The sequence below is a fragment of the Panthera pardus genome, unplaced genomic scaffold (assembly GCF_024362965.1).
Source record: "Panthera pardus isolate Hobbes unplaced genomic scaffold, ASM2436296v1 HiC_scaffold_19, whole genome shotgun sequence".
NCBI lineage: Eukaryota > Metazoa > Chordata > Mammalia > Carnivora > Felidae > Panthera > Panthera pardus.
The window spans coordinates 11,647,110-11,663,665 of record NW_026526754.1 but is presented as its reverse complement, the minus strand read 5'-3'; the positions used below and the strand labels follow the sequence as shown (position 1 = coordinate 11,663,665).

At 45.8% G+C, this 16,556-nt stretch overlaps 2 protein-coding genes across 3 annotated transcripts in view; one reads left to right on the top strand and one right to left on the bottom strand.

Moving 5' to 3' along the window:
• Positions 1 to 68: 68 nt before the first annotated feature.
• Positions 69 to 10,124, top strand: DHODH (dihydroorotate dehydrogenase (quinone)). 2 transcript variants are annotated; one of them, XM_053906616.1, is made up of 9 exons: positions 69 to 151; positions 2,236 to 2,448; positions 2,569 to 2,768; positions 4,494 to 4,576; positions 6,964 to 7,151; positions 7,818 to 7,931; positions 8,812 to 8,965; positions 9,139 to 9,298; positions 9,774 to 10,124. In XM_053906616.1, the coding sequence occupies exons 1-9, from the start codon at positions 131 to 133 to the stop codon at positions 9,826 to 9,828; spliced, it is 1,188 nt and encodes a 395-aa protein (XP_053762591.1). In that variant the 5' UTR covers positions 69 to 130; the 3' UTR covers positions 9,829 to 10,124. The 2 variants fall into 2 exon arrangements, with proteins under 2 accessions (XP_053762591.1, XP_053762592.1); XM_053906617.1 differs by lacking the exon at positions 9,139 to 9,298.
• A 1,354-nt stretch (positions 10,125 to 11,478) lies between these two features.
• Positions 11,479 to 16,556, bottom strand: part of TXNL4B (thioredoxin like 4B) — a 45,255-nt gene continuing 40,177 nt past the window's right edge. The window contains exon 4 of the mRNA XM_019455400.2: positions 11,479 to 15,573. Within this exon, the coding sequence (XP_019310945.1) occupies positions 15,468 to 15,573 (106 nt within the window). The 3' untranslated portion in view covers positions 11,479 to 15,467. The remainder of the gene's footprint in view (positions 15,574 to 16,556) is intronic.

Here is a 16,556-nt window from a genome sequence, read left to right as displayed (position 1 = left end):
CTCACCCTCCTGTCTGGTGATTGGTGAGGTGGCAGCTGCGGTGATTGGAGGGCAGGGCGGTGATTGGAGGGCTCACCGCCATCTCTTCCAATGGAAATAAGCCAGAGGCGGGCCCAGTGGCGGAAGGAGCATGGCGTGGAGACTGCTGAAAGTGAGTTCAGAAAGTGGGCTCTGCGGCAGCGAGGAGGAGTTGGGCGAGGAGTGGGGCTAAAGCAGATTGGAGGGCTAACCTGGGGCGAAGTGCGGTTCCGAGATCGTGGGCCCAGTTTGCACGTCTGTGCGTTTCTGGAGGCACACGTGCGTGTGCATTTACACGTGTGCTTGGCCAGTGTGCATAAGAGCACGTTCCTGTCTGGGTAGATGCAGGTCTGTGTCAGCGCACGTGGGCCAAACGTTTATTGAGCCTGGCACACGGGCGTTTAGTGAACACATGACCGCCTAACATTGTGTGCAGGATCCATCGTGCAGTGAAGTTACACTAAAACATGGCCCCAGCCCTTCTAGATGAAATTTTAGGGCGGGGGCTTATGTAAGTGTGTTCAGATACTTGTTGACATTAAGGAGCGTTCCTACAATCCGCTGGAGACTGGAAGCAAGACAATAAATACTTGTTCTGTATCGACAACTGGGAGTGACTTTAAAAAGGCAAATCTGATCATGCCACCTAGTTGTTGAGGGAGAACCCGAATCTTCATTTTGGCCAACGTCTCTGTTTATCTCCCCAGCTTCTTTTTAAGCCGTGCTTTGCCTTGTTCCTTGGTTCCAGACAAACCTTTCCCCTTCCCCCATTTCTTGGGTGCATCTCCTTACCCTGTGCCACTGTGAGCGCCTTTACACTTTTTCATACCCTCCCACTGCGTCCTAGTTAACTCCTATTTATCTTTTGGACATCAGCTTTAAGTCACTTCTTCAAAGAAGCCTTCCTCTACCTCTGAGATTGGGTTGGGGTGTGTTATTACCGTATGTTAATTCATAGCTATTGGCAGTTACATATTTGCGTGATCATTGATTAATGACTGTCTCTTCATAAGATTGTCGTCTCTTTGAGGGCGGAGACTATTTCGCCCACCTCTGAGTGCTCGATTACTGTTGGGCAGATGACTGACTGATGACTCATCATCTGGCAGTGATAACTATGAACCACTTTTCAAGTAGGATTCTTTGTTTTTGAGAGAAAGAGAGTGGGTGAGGGGCAGAGAGGCGGAGAGAGAGAAGCCCAAGCAGGGGCTCGATCCCACAAAAAGTAAGATCATGACTTGAACCCAAATCAAGTGTTGGATGCTCAACCGACTGAATCACCCAGGTGCCCAAAACTAATTAGTGATTCTTGACTCAATAAGACCTGATGCTCCTTAAAAAAAATATTTTGCAACTGCTTTTATTATCCTGAAGTGGAATTTATGTATAATGTAATCTATCTACGTATAATTTTAAAAGATTAGCATAATGTCCTAACTGGAATATAAAGGAGACATTAAAGGAATTCATAATAAAATAACATGTATTTTAGTATGTAAATGTTGGGCATGACTCACTTAGTGAGAGACTCAGGTGTTTAAGCCTCTATTTGGAAATTCCAGCGCCTCAGGTATGTTTTCTTGTCAAAACCCAAACAAAGCATTATACCATTCCTGAGATCTCTGAAACGGTGAACAAGGCTTAGTAACGTTCTGTGCAACACAGTGCAGTCATCTCTCAATTTATGATGGAACTGCATTCCTGGAAAAGTCAATGCATATGAAAACTGTGCATGACATAGTTGGTGTTTTTATGTGGTGGAATACAGGCTCAAATAATATGAATAGATTTTTTTACATACTGAATGTCAGTAGTATCTCCAAAAGCCATGCAGGACAGGGACACTTCATCTGTCAGATAGCCTAAAACAGTGCAGGTGTCTACCTTTACAGATTCCTGCCCACTTAAATCTATTAGCATTCCTCCAAAATGCCTACCACATGTCCCCCTGGGGGCAGTACTGCCTCTTTTGAAGCCTCTGGCCCAGAGTCCTTCAAGGCCAGACAAGTGTGGGTCAGCAGAAGTGTGGATACAGCCTCTGAAAGTAGAGACCAATGTGTGAGCAAGACTAGAAATGAAGGAGACCAGTGTTTGCAGAAGGCTAGGGATATCGCTTCATGTCACATGCCATTATGTCCTGTGTGCCTGGGTGTATAGGGCTCAGAGAAGTTACTGCTGTCTGGCCCCATTGGGCCTTTTTCTTTTTTTCCCCCTCAGAAGCGGGCCCAGGATGCTGTGGTCATCCTGGGGGGCGGAGGACTTCTCTTCACTTCCTACCTGACGGCCACGGGGGATGAACATTTCTATGCTGAACACTTGATGCCAGCTCTGCAGAAGCTGCTGGACCCGGAGTCAGCCCACAGGCTGGCCGTTCATTTCACCTCCCTGGGGCTCCTGCCTCGTGCCACATTTCAAGACTCTGACATGCTGGTAGGTGCTCTTGGAACACCTTCTGATTAACAAGCTCCACAGGCACTTCTGACACAGAAGTGCTGGGGCCTGCACTTTGAGAAACACCAGGATAGCCTGGCTTTGTTTCCTTCTCCCTAGGAAGTGAGAGTCCTGGGCCATAAATTCCGAAATCCAGTTGGAATTGCTGCAGGATTTGATAAGCATGGGGAAGCTGTGGATGGACTTTACAAGATGGGCTTTGGTTTTGTAGAGATCGGCAGTGTTACTCCAAAACCTCAGGAAGGAAACCCCAGACCCAGAGTCTTCCGCCTCCCAGAGGACCAAGCTGTCATTAACAGGTGTGTGACTGGACCAGAGGTCACAGGGGATACTTTCTTCCCAGGAGGGCGCTCAGCAATGGGAGATCTGCCTGTTTTTTCTGTCATACAGTGTGGACATTTTTCTGCTATTGGGAATGTTCGAGAACCATGTTGAGCATCTCCTGTGTGGAGGCATAAAAGCAGATTTTATTATTCTAGTTTAACACATATACACCCCAGGGGCTCAGAGAGCTACATGACTTATCTCTAATCATGAGATCATAAGTGGGAGATCTGGGGTTGAGATTAATACATTTGACTTCAGGGTTTGTGCTTTTTTCACATTGTTACTCCAGTGCTCTTGCCCAGCACTGTCCAGCAGAAATATGATGTGTAATTTAAAATATTCAGGTAGTCACAATAAAATAGTAAAGAGAAATGGGTGAAATTCACTTCAATAATATATTCTATTTAATTATTATTTATAGTTATATCTAATTATAAATACTTAACATGTTCTGAATGTCATTTTAACACATAATCAAAATAAAAATGATTAATTAACTATTTACCATCTTTGGTGGCAAGTCTTCTAAATCCAGTGTGCATTTGACTTAAAGTGCTCTCAGGGTGTACTGGCCACATTTCAAGTGCTCAGGGACACATGTGGCTACAAGTTCTTGAACTGGATGGTGAAGCCCTGCCCTTTAGTAAACTGGAAATTTTAATAATCCATATGGATAGCTGCTTTTAATAAGAGAGATCCTTCTAGATTGTGTAAAGCCCTTCTCTTTGCAATCCCTAGGCAGTATTCACTATAGCAAACCCAGAAAATGAAAAAGTGTCTGCTTTTTGGTAACAGAATTTTCAGAGTCTCCTTGAGAGAGTTTAATAGGCATCTTTGGGACCATTGATGGCCTTCTGGAAGATGAACCTGTGGGAATTTTAGGTGGCCGCACTTCCTGCTTTATTGTACTTATTTCAGGGAAATTTTCCAGCATTAGAGATGAAGTTATTGAGCTTTCTGTTGCATTGCAGGCTGGGATCGGTATCTTCAGAATTTCCAGGCAAAATATACTTGTTGATGATTCGGCTGCCACAAGTAACTGCAGGTACCAGGACAACGGTACTGGGCAGAATCCATAAACGAGAAGTGGTTGAGGGAGGAGAGCCTGTGTGTTTGGCCTCCTTGCTGTGGGTGGCTTGGAGTGGGTGCCCAGTAAGCGCCTGCCAAGTGAATCGAGCAATTTATTCATGAAGTAAACAAAAACAGGTGCTCCTCTATCTGTTCAGTGTTTTTGGCTGCAAGTAACAACGTGACTTAAATAATAGGCATTTGTTATTATTTCTTCTCTGGGAGGGAGCTTGTGGAGCACAGGCAGGAGGAGGAAAGATGGGTTGTCAGGGAGGCCCCGCTGCAGGGGAGGGGTACATAAGTGAGGAGGAGTGTGGGTTGGAATCAGACAGGTCGGGGGACAGCTACCTGGCGAGTCTGGGCTATTTCCAGTGCTAGGTACCTGAGAGACTTGTTTGCAAATTTAAATCTTTCCCTCTGTGTTTGATGGTGTTCTGGCAAGTTTTCTAGGAATTCCAGGGGTGTTTAAACCTTGAAAGTCTAAGAACTGACTCTGATTTTTTTTTTCTTTCCTGTTTTTAAAAGTCCAAAGTATAGTAGAAGTGGCCATGAAACCATCTCTCCAAAGTGTTTGGCTTATGGCCGAGGGCTCTAACCTCGTCCCCTCCCCACCTGCTTATATGTTACAGATATGGATTTAACAGTCACGGACTCTCGGTGGTGGAACACAGGTTGCGGGCCAGACAGGAGAAGCAGGCCAGGCTCACAGAAGGTAAAGTGGGGTTGTGCTAATGGGCCTTTCTCCGTTTGTTGTGAGGAAACCTGTGGGAGAAAGGTCAGGAATTCTTAATGAAGTAAATGTGACTGAGCAATAGGGAAAAAAAACACTATGGAACTCAGGAATTTTCCTGCCTTTATCACAGTCAGCAAGATTGTAACTGAATTTCATAATTTAGCAAAGACTTGCTTAGTTTCTCCCTCGTTATATAACCTGTGTTGTGTCATAACTGGGGCCGCTTGAAAGTGAGCAAAGCAGTCCCGCTGTGGTCACGTGGGTAGTTGAGATGTGAGCAGAACCTGAGCTCCATCTTCTTCGGTCTTCCTATGATGTCCTTTTGTGCGTTATGTAAACAATACATGTTAATTATAGAAGCATTAGTAAATACAGAGAAGCATCAAGAAGAAAAGTGAAATTACTCATCCCCCGCCCTACTCGGGGAGAATTAATCTTGACTTTTGGGCAAATATCCTTCATGACTTGTTCAGAAAACACCATGCATGTTGTAAGGCCGCCTTCAGAGATGCCGATGTCTGTTCTCTGGGGCTCTGCTCTCCCTCCAGATCCATGTAGTGCCTATAGCGCTGTTTTGTCCTCACCACCCCTTCCCAGGTGTCTTCTGAGATTGTGTGGGGCTGTGGCCATTTTCCTCTAGAACTCTTTCCAGGAATTTAAGTGTCATTAAATGTCCTGGTAGTGAGATAAGAAAAACCTATGGACATCGGATTCACTTCAGGAAGTAAGGTTGAAAGGGCCGAGGCAGTCGGCAATCTCTGATTTTAGGAGAAGGAAGTTACCTTGTTTGGAAATCCCAAGCTTTGGTAGGAGCAGACCCTGCTATACTACAGACCTTTCCATTTGGGGAACTTTGAAGCTTATAATATGACCTCCATAGCTTGTGATACTCTCCTGCCTTCTGGCTTCCCTTTCTTCTTTTTATTGTCCCCAGTGTGAGCTTTAGCCCCTTTTCTTCCTTGCCCCTCCCTCACCCCTACTCCAGCACTAACACTGATTGAAGCAGAATCTTCCAGCAGATTTGTTCATGTTTTCCAGCATCTAGAAGCCTTGAAGACAGCTTATTGCTAGCATAAGTTGACAGAAGCTATGGTGCCTTTTGAAGATAGAGTAATTCAGAAATTTCTGTCTAACTTCAGAGTCTTGGCCCTTTGGGCAGCTAACTGCTGATGGAAGATCCCTTAGCTGCATGAAAGTAAGGCTTCCTTTCAAGCCAGCTCATCTGTGCAAAGAAGAATCAGCTTACAAATGGCTTGGCTTGATGGAGGCTGGACTTGGGAAGCTTGGAGGACTTGTGTAGCTTTTGTCTAATTGGATGCTACCCACCCCCCCACCCCCGCCGCCCCCAAGGGAATCTCATTTACTTTCAAGCTGGGGATTAAAAGGGTGACTAGGTTAGGGAATGAGAAGGTGGTTAGCAACACTAGATGTTGGTCTTTGATCCCAGTGACCTGACACACCTTTTGGGAGCTCACTTGGTGCTCCAGGTCTTTTCCCAACCATTACACGGTAAAAGCAGCTGACACCACTGACCTACCAGTGACCTTTGCAGATAAGGTGGTATCTTAGAAGCCAAGTACAGACAACCTCTGGCTTTCAGGCACAGCATGTTTCTAAAATGTATTTTTCTAACAGTCCAAAATGCAAGTCAGTAATCCCATGGATTTTTAAATTGGGTGGCATAATAGTTACCATGCAAACTGAGACATTTTGGGGAGTGAAGGGTGCAGGCATTAATAATTATGCCCAGGCTACAGGAGCAATGAGGGCTGTTCTGGGAGCACTGGGACTTGTGCTCATTCTAGTTATGAGCTGGAGCCCCTTCTCAGAAAACTGAAATTCCAAGTTCTAAAAGATTTATGCCTCTATATTTTAGGCATGGTTAGTGGAAAACATTTTCCAGTCTTGTATACATATTCTTTAATTTTGCCTTTTCTTCCCAACTGCACACCCTGTCACTCAAGTCCAGCAGACAGCCCTTGAGAATAAACAGCTGTCCCTTAACATGCCTGTTGATTTCTGACTGTCCTCATTACATTTATGAGCCCTTACTTTTTATCGCTAGCATTTGCACTCCTAATTTCTCCAGTTTCCATTAAATTTTAAAAAAGGAAAAGAACACAGTGCAGTAAAACATCCTAGTAGTTGCCCAAACATGCTGCGCAAAGATGGTGACCTCTTCTTGGTCAGCAGGCGGCAACACCGTGCAGCTTCCATGGTGTTTGCCGGCTGGTCCGGGAAGTTCACACAAAGAGGTGGAGGTGTACGGGGCTCTTCGTGGGCTGTTTAGTCAAGGACATCTTCAAAATGTTGCACAGGGAATGAATGGTGTTTAGGAACAAAATCTTGACAAGCCATCTTTACAGGGGGGCTACCACTGGGAATAAACCTGGGGAAGAATAAGACCTCGGTGGACGCTGCTGCGGACTACGTGGAGGGGGTTCGAGTCCTGGGCCCCTTGGCCGACTACCTGGTAGTGAACGTGTCCAGTCCGAACACCACTGGGCTACGGAGCCTTCAGGGAAAGGCTGAGCTGCGCCACCTGCTGACCAAGGTAGGAAATTACATCTCCAGGCTCCGTTCCACCAGCCTGTCCTACCCACTTCTTTCCAGTTGATTCTTCAGGAAAAAGCTTCAATGTCACTATCAAGGAGCTGTCCTTAGCACCTGGACCAGATAGGACCCCTTGCTATACCTATAATCCCGTCATAACACTGATTATGCTTAACAGTAATTAATGGCTTGGTTACCTGTCCCTGTGTTAAACCATAAACCCTGTGAGAGCAGGGACTGTCTCTCTCTGTCCCTAGCATCGAGCACACTAACTGAATAAATTGGATGACTCTTCTTTTTAAGTAGGCTCCATGCCCAATGTGGGGCTTGAACTCACGACCCTGAGATCAAGATTTGCATGAAACAGCGAGGCACCCCTGGATGAGTCTTTATCAAACAGTACTTGTGACAGTATTTTCTTCTTATCTCTTTTAGAAAAAAAAGTCTCAATAAGCCTTAATATATTAGCCAATATCAGTGACAACATTAGGGACTTAATCTTAGGGATCCCTTTGTTCAGGAGAATCAGATCTGTGGGATGGGTCTTTGGCATAACTGAGAGATGTATTTTCTGAGAAGGAGAAGTCGCTGGTGCTTCAGCGTGAGAACATGCTGATCTGTGGCTACGGCCTCCGGGGTCCCCGTCTCTGGCCGTGTGTTGTTCTAGGTGCTGCAGGAGAGGGACGCCCTGCAGGGAGCGCGCAAACCGGCTGTGCTGGTGAAGATCGCACCTGACCTCACAGCCCAGGACAAGGAGGATATTGCCAGTGTGGTGAGAGAGGTAGGAGTCGGGCTAGGCCCTGGGACGCCTCTCACTGCCTGGGAGGGGCGGGGGTGGGTGCCATTTGGCCAGCTGGGCTAGCCTGTGGCTTCCTTTCTGTGGTAGTGAGAGCTGGTTTGATATGTCATGATGTAACTCATCATCTAATGAAAAGCTCAGTTGGTTGAGCATCCAACTCGATTTCAAATCAGGTCATGATCTCACAGTTTGTGGGTTCAAGCCCCACATCGGGCTCTGAGCTGACAGTGTGGAGCATGTTTGGGATTCTCTCTCTCTCTCTCTCTCTCTCTCTTTCTCTCCCTCTCTCCCTCTCCTCCTCTCCTGCTCACACTCTCTCAAAACAAATAAATAAACTAAAAAAAAAAAAATTTAGAGAAGCAAATGTTTGGATGAGTCATTTACTTGTACCCATTCCCTTGTCTCTTTCCTCACATTCATCCAGCAAGAGCTCTAAGCCTTGTGCTTGCATTCTTGGTCAGTCTTGGTCAGACTGTTCTGTCACTCTCTCCAGTCTACCCCAGGCCCCTGTGTTATAGGAGAATGGTGGAAACACGGACCAAATCTGGCAGTCCTGGGTTCAAGTCCTAGTTCCACCATGTACTACCTAGGGGCCTTGGACAAGACTAAAGTGAGTGGTTCTAAGGATTAAATCCTGTCCTCGTGGAACATTACAGGTGGTCGATATGTGATGGCTGCTACTATTATGTTGAGGCTCGTTCAGACCCTTTTTCTAGAAGCATAGTGAGCTCTGGTATAGCTCTTGCTTCCCGGGGCTATAGTGTGGGCACCTGGCCCGGCTGCTGTCTCAGACCCTCGGGGAAGCTACTCCGACTGCATCAGTGCCACCACTGGAGGGTTCTTTCTCTGTCTCACATTGCAGTTGGGCATCGATGGACTGATCATCACAAACACCACAGTGAGCCGCCCCGCCGGCCTCCAGGGTGCCCTGCGCTCTGAAACAGGAGGGCTGAGTGGGAAGCCCCTCCGGGATTTATCAACTCAGACCATCCGGGAGATGTATGCACTCACCAAAGGCAAGAATTCGGTGCCTGTGTCTTCAGATCTGTGTGTGGCTCAGGCTCTTGGGTTTGATCCGAATCACTGTTCCCTGAACTGCTGCATTCAGCCGGGGCCGGAGCGGGGGAAGCCAAACTAAGGGTCTCACGTTGCCTGCCCTTCCTCACGATGTTATGTGTGCTTCTTGCAGGCAGAGTCCCCATCATTGGGGTTGGCGGCGTCAGCAGTGGGCAGGATGCCCTGGAGAAGATCCGGGCGGGGGCCTCCCTCGTGCAGCTGTACACGGCCCTCACCTACCGGGGGCCGCCCGTGGTGGGCAGGGTCAAGCGGGAGCTGGAGGCCCTTTTGAAGTGAGTGGGGCCACGTCTGGCTTGACACAGGCGAAGTTAAGGTGGTATCAGTTGAGGATGACTCACAGGGAGGAGGAGATGCTATTTACCTATTTATTCCTCATTCAGAAAGGATTCAAGAACGCTGGGGAAAATTACTCTGTTGCTCCTAAGACAGAGGACAAAGAGGGCCAAGGAATTCAAGATTAATGGTGTTTATTGGCCTGAGGGGTTCTGGCAGCATCCCTGCTCAGTAACATTGTCTTGATGTCAGGGAGCTGTGAATACTTGAAATTGATTCCTTTCCCAGTGTGAAGACCTAGGTGGAAACACCTCTAGGTTCCTGAGTGAAGACGATGTAGAAGGCAGGAGGCACGCCTCTGCGGGAGACAGGCAGGCACGGTTATGGAGCTGACAGCCTAGGTGAATGTGGGCTTCCAGCGAGAGCAGGGCCTGTCCTTCCCTATTTGCCGAAATTGCTTTTCCTTTTTTTCAGGGAACAGGGTTTTACGAGAATCACAGATGCCATTGGAGCAGACCATCGGAGGTGAGGATGTTTTCAATAAGAAGCCTAATCTGGAATCTCCCCACTAAATGAGACGGGTCTTTGTGGCTGGATTGAGAGAGGAGAGCCACATCCCCCAAACCACGAGAGCCCTTCCTCCAGCCCAACTGTAAACCCAGTCAGGAGCATCACCAGAATCAATACGAGGCTTTCTTTAATCACTTGTCGGACCATGAATGCATTCATGAGTCTTTCTAAACTCAAATCCCTTTAATATTGCAAGGACATTAAATATTTGAGGGAAAAAAATCATAGAAAAAATAAAGCCATTTAAAACCTGGATTTAAGGGTGCTTGGGTGGCTCAGTTGGTTAAGCGTCCGACTTCAGCTCTCAAGGTCTGTAAGTTCGACCCCCACATCGGGTTCTGTGCTGACAGCTCAGAGCCTAGAGCTTGCTTCCGATTCTGTGTCTCCCTTTCTCTCTGCCCCTCCCCTGTTTGTGCTCTCTCTCTCAAAAATAAATAATAGGCATTAAAAAAAAAAAAAAGTTTAAAACCTGGATTTAAATCCCAGCCCTCAGTGAGGGCCACGGGCCTCACATAGGTGCTGCAGGGCCTTCTAGGCCTCTGCTGCCTGGGGTCAGCTGTGGGTCCAAGGAGCTTGACTCTGTTTCATTCTGCCTTTACTTTTATTTAAGTTTTTGACTTCACTTGAAAATATTTCAAACACGGATAAAGTTGCAAGAATAGGGCTTGAGGGTGGCCATCCTCTGTCTTCACACTGCCTTCCCTCTGTGAGTCCGGGTCCTCATCTTTTCTTAGAAGGACCCCAGTCATGTTGCAGTGGGCCCTGCCCCGCTGACCTCAATTTAATTTGATGACCTTGGTAAAAACCCTGTCTCCAAATAAGGGCACTTTCTGAAGTTCTAGGGGGTTAGGATTTTAGTATGTCAGTTTTGGGGAGACACAATTCAGCCCATCACAGGAAAGTGTGCTTGCTGTGCCCCTTCTTTATTATCTGTGGCTTGGGGTGCCATTGGGCAGACAGCTTCTCAAGGTGCTTGAAGACATTAGACAAGATGTGAAAGAGGTGTAGTCGTTAACTGAAGAGAGAGCAGCACCGGTCTTTTCGATACCGGAGAGCAAATGGGGAAGAGGGGCTGGAAACCTTATCTAGGAAGCGCTGTTGCTGTGTGGCATGCCCTCACAGCCAGCAGAGAATTACCTTTGTTCCCATCACCTCAGTACAGATTTTTATTCTAAATTTGATTTCTCGGTAGCTCTGCGAGAGGCATGGAACTATAACAGGGGTAACATGTTTTGTTGCCTCATCATTTAATCTTGGCCTCCGCCTGTCCCTCCCTGTGTTCTTCGCTCACTCTGCCACAAAACCAGCAGCCAGTCTCCTGCTGTCCTTTTCAAAGATCGTTCACCTGTTTCGACTTTTTTTTTTAACTTTTTAAATTTATTTTTTAAATGTGTATTTATCTTGAGAGAGAGAGAGAGAGAGAATCCCAAATAGGCTCTGTGCTGATCAAGAGTCAGCTGCTTAACTGACTGAGCCACCCAAACGCCCCTTTTTTTTTCTTTTTAAAAAAATAACCCCCAAATAAAAGTTGTGTACCTCTCTTCCCTCTTAAATAACTCCATTTCCCACAGGTAATCACAGATAACTTTTGTATCTATCTTACTAGATGTTTCCAGATATTTTTCTTTTTATTATATACAAACACATGTAATCCATAGCTATCTTTTTATGTATCTGCATACTTTTGCATAGAAAAAATTTAGGAGAACTGTTTTTTAATACCAAGTGATATGAGAGTAAATTTAAATTTGCTGGTCTGATTCTCCATCCTGAATATTTTTGTGTGGATTTCTTGCAAACGAGTATATTCTGCTTCACAACCACAACACAGCCGTCAAAAATCAGGAGATCGGTACTGACATATCAGTTCATCCTCAGGCTGTGTGGCAGGCAGAATTTCTAAAATGCCTTCCCCCTTCCCAATGCCCTGTCCTAATTTCTGGAGCCCAGCAATGTGATGAGATATCCCTCTCGTGACTGTTATGTTACATGGCTTAACATAGGAGCCTCCTTGAAGGTAGGTTATTCAGGTGGGTCCAGTCTGATCACATGAGCCCCTTTAAAAGCAAGTTTTCTCTTTCTAAGAAGCATAAGGGATCAAAGTGTGGTTGCCATTTTGAAGACTGGTTTGGGGGGCATGAGAAGAAAGGTGTTGGCCCCTGGCTAACAGCTAGCAAGGAAATGGATGTCAGACCTACGGCCACAAAGAGCTGGATTTTGCCAACAACTTGAATGAGCTTGGAAGCAGATTTCTTTCCAAAGTGTCTGGGTGAGGATCCAATCTGTCCAACACCTTGATCCTGGCCTGGTGACACCCTGAGCCTAGAACCCAGCTGAGCCTCAACTCCTGATGCAGAATGGTGCTGACAGTGACTGTGTTTCAAACCACTGGAATTTGTGGACTGTGTTTCACACAAGAGAGAATGAACACAGGCCAGCTTCGTGGTTCACCAGCCGTCCCAATCGTGTCCTTCATTGTAAAAGTATCCAGCTCAGAATGACATGTTGCATTTGGTTGTCATGTCTCTTTAGCCTCCTGTCTGGAAAACTTCCTGCTAGTCCTTGACACTTTTGAAGATGACAGGCCGATTATTGTGTAGAATTTCCCTCGTTTGGGTTTGTCTGGTGGTGTGATTGGAGTCAGGTGGTGCAGCTGTGGCAGGAACATACGGCAGCAGTGCCGGGTCGCTGTGTCCTCCCAGGTGACACACGGGGTCAGTTTGTCCCAGTGCTGCTAATTTCACATGGGTCACTTGAAGGTGTGTCTGTACCACTTGTCCACCGTAAAGTTACTCATTTTTCTTTGTAATTAATAAGTACTTTATAGGGAGGTTCTTTGAAATTATGTACTTAAACTGTTCCTCATAAAACCTTTGTTTTATTCATTTATATTATTGTGGCCTCATAATTTTCAGTTTTATTGAATGGCTCAAAATCTATTATCATATTTTGATGCCCAGTTGTCTTATATTTGGCCAATGGATGCCTCTTCAGGTGGCTTGTGTGTCCTGTATACGTCTTCATTATTCTTTTAGCATCTCCTTGCTTTCTAGCACAAGCTGTTCTGGGCTTATCAGATAATATCCCTGTCCCAGCCCAGGAACCAGCTATTTCTACAAGAAACCCTGGTTCCTTCTATTGGACAGTGATGTTTAGAAACTAACATCTGAAGCTTCTGCACAGCAAAGGAAACAATCAGCAAAACTAAAAGGCAACTGACAGAATGGGAGAAGATATTTGCAAACAACATATCAGATAAAGGGTTAGTATCCAAAATCTATCAAGAACTTGTCAAACTCAACAGCCAAAAAACAATCCAGTGAAGAAATGGGCAAAAGACATGAATAGACACTTCTCCAAAGAAGACATCCAGATGGCTGACAGACACATGAAAAAATGTTCACATTACTCATCATCAGGGAAATACACATCAAAACCACAATGAGATACCACCTTATACCTGTCAGAATTGCTAACATGAACAACTCAGGCAACAACAGATGTTGGTGAGGATGTAGAGGAAGAGGATCTCTTTTGCCCTGTTGGTGGGAATGCAAACTGGTGCAGCCACTCTGGAAAACAGTGTGGAGGTTCCTCAAAAAATTAAAAATAGAACTACCCTATGACCCAGAAATTGTACTACTAGGCATTTATCCACGGGATACAGGTGTGCTGTTTCGAAGGGACACATGCACCCCCAGGTTTATAGCAGCACTATGAACAACAGCCAAAGTATGGAAAGAGCCCAAATGTCCATTGATGGATGAATGGATAAAGAAGATGTGGTATATATATACAATGGAGTATTACTCAGCAATCAAAAAGAGTGGAATCCTGCCATTTGCAACTACGTGGATGGAACTGGAGGATATTATGCTAAGTGAAATTAGTCAGAGAAAGACAAAAATCATATGACTTCACTCATATGAGGACTTTAAGAGACAAAACATGAACATAAGGGAAGGGAAACAAAAATAATATAAAAACAGGGAGGGGTACAAAACATAAGAGACTCTTAAATATGGAGAACAAACAGAGGGTTATCACAGGGGGTGTGAAAGCGGAGATGGGCTAAATGGGTAAGGGGCACTGAGGCATCTACTCCTGAAATCATTGTTGCACTGTATGCTAACTAACTTGGATGTAAATTAAAAAAATAAAATGACTTTTAAGATTTCTTCTTGGGAGAGGGTAAAAGGGCTAGAAATACAATACTTTTTTCTTTTCCTGGCAGAAGAGAGTTAGATGTCTTTGGATATATCAAGTGAACTACAGGAAATAATTTAACATTGTATACCTTAGTTGCCCAATTGTTAAAAAGAATATATTGCTCACTACCAAATGACATTACATAAATAGCCTGAAGGTCTGTCCATAAAATATGGGGAGTGCACATTGCCACTGAGGGGTTGCTGCTCCCAAGCTGTTGCAGTGAACAGAGCTAGGGAATATGTATGTGTGTACACACACACAGACACACACACACCTATATTTCTATATCTCTATATGTTGAAAATCATGAGTTCAGACTGATACCTTCAAATCCAGTCCCAAACCACAACATTCATTCTAGTTTCTTCTCTTCCTAGATTTGTAACTCCCTTCTCTGACAATGGAAACTCTGGCAACTCCCTTAATACGTATTCTGTTTTCTTATTTGATCCACCCTCTCATATGGAACTTACTTCCAGTTTCTACTCCCTGCAAGTGTGTGGGTGCCTTTTCCCTTGCTCGGGGCCTGACACCCTCACCATCCCCCACCATATAGGCACCCTCCTGACTTTGTGCAGCCCTGACACCTGCTCCAGGCTGCTCCCTGCAGCAGACATTGTCCCCAGACCACTTAGGCTCGGACCTCTGTGTTGGCCTGTCCCTCCGTGTGGTCACTTTCCTCATTGACTGGGGCTCTGATGCTGCGTTCCAAGTGCCCCGCTCCAGGCGGTGGACACACTCCTCACTCTGTGTGGGCTTTGGTTCTCTGAGTCACTTGCTCCTCTTTTGCTCATGGCAGGCCCCTGCCTTCTCTGTGCCACCCAATGGCTTTATGACTAACTGCTCAGAAAAGGGAAGGGATGAGGAAGAGCAACCCTTTGGAAGGTTCTCTGTTGGAGACTGACATTCTGTCAGCACAGCTGTAGCACGCTGCTGTTTCTCCCTTGAGGACCAGACTAAGTAGTTGGCTTGCGTTCAGGGGCCATGTGGTATAAGGAGTACCCATTCTTCTTAATTCTCAAAACCACGCTCAGAGCCCCGAGAAGCTCACAGTGCTGGGAGATACAGACTGACAATGCCCAGGTAGCCCTCCGGGGCTCAGGATCATCGAGTGGAATGACACACAGAGTTGCTAATACCATTTACACTGTTCACACTTACATTTTGTGTTCTGTGCATAAATAAATAATTAGCATGGTCATTTCACATTAGTTAAATATAGGCAGTTAATAAGTTAAATCTTATTCTGGAATTTGCTTTTTTCACATATCATCATGGAATTTTTCAATGTTCTTCCCTTAGATATGTGTGTTTTCTAATAGAACTGTGGTTTTCCACAGCACGAATATACCAACATTCACTTGTGGCTGTGTGTGTAGGCTGACTTCACTGTTCCACGTCACAGGCAGTGCTGGAGGGGGTCTCTCGGTTCATGTGTCTTTGTACTCTTCTAGTAGAATTCCTGTAAAATAGACTCCCAGAAGTGCTATCGCTTGGGCAAAGGTTATATACACTTAAATTGTTAGCAGTTACTGCCACATTGCTATTACAGAGAAATATGCCAATTTATACTTTCTCTCCAACTTTGTGAGAGAGGGTACCCTTTCCTCTTATGTCCCACACTGGAATTTCCAAGTATGGGTCTGGGATAAGCTGTTCTTCCTTCTCTACTTTCTCCCTGGGAGTAGTTTACATTATTTCTCTGCCTTGTGGAAAAAGCAAAAAGGAACTGTGGGTTTAGCAAGCCACTTTGGGCCTCAGCCAGAGTGATTGCCACATCCATTTCTGTGTGTGTGTGTGTGTGTGTGTGTGTGTGTGAGAGAGAGAGAGAGAGAGAGACAGAGACAGAGACAGAGAGAGACAGAGAGAGAGGCTTCCACTAAGTTCCACTAAGACCTCAGGGAAGGAAACCAGAAGGGGACTCGTTTTCCCTAGCTTCTCCCATTCTTATTGTTCAGGTCACCCTCCTGACAGTGGGGCCGACAAGTAGGCACATCTCTGTATCAGAAGGAGCTGAGGTTCTTTCTGGTAGCAGTTTCTTTCAAAGGGGTAGATACATCAAGTCACATATATCCGGTGTTTTGAAAAAAAATCCATTTCTCTGCTGACCTTCTGATAGGCTGCCTTGGCTCAGGTACTGTAGTCGATGCTTTCTGTCCAGTTTTCTATGAGGATGGGAGCAGGAGAACATCCCATCAGAATGCTGTTCTCAGTGTCAAGCAGAAGACTGAGACACAGAGTTGAGATGATTTCTCACTTCATCTCAGGGCCAAGGCTGTGACTGGGATAGCTCAGGAGGTTATTGGTGACATTCAAACAGTGCCTCTCGACAGGAACATTGAGTGTGCAGGACACCGGGGCCCCATCATGTCTGCTGTCAGTGGTGCATGGGAGGGCGTGGGCCCCATCTTGAAAGAGACTGTACTCCTCTGCTCCAGGGGCTTGCCACCCAGGAGGGCCAGCCAGCATCTCATT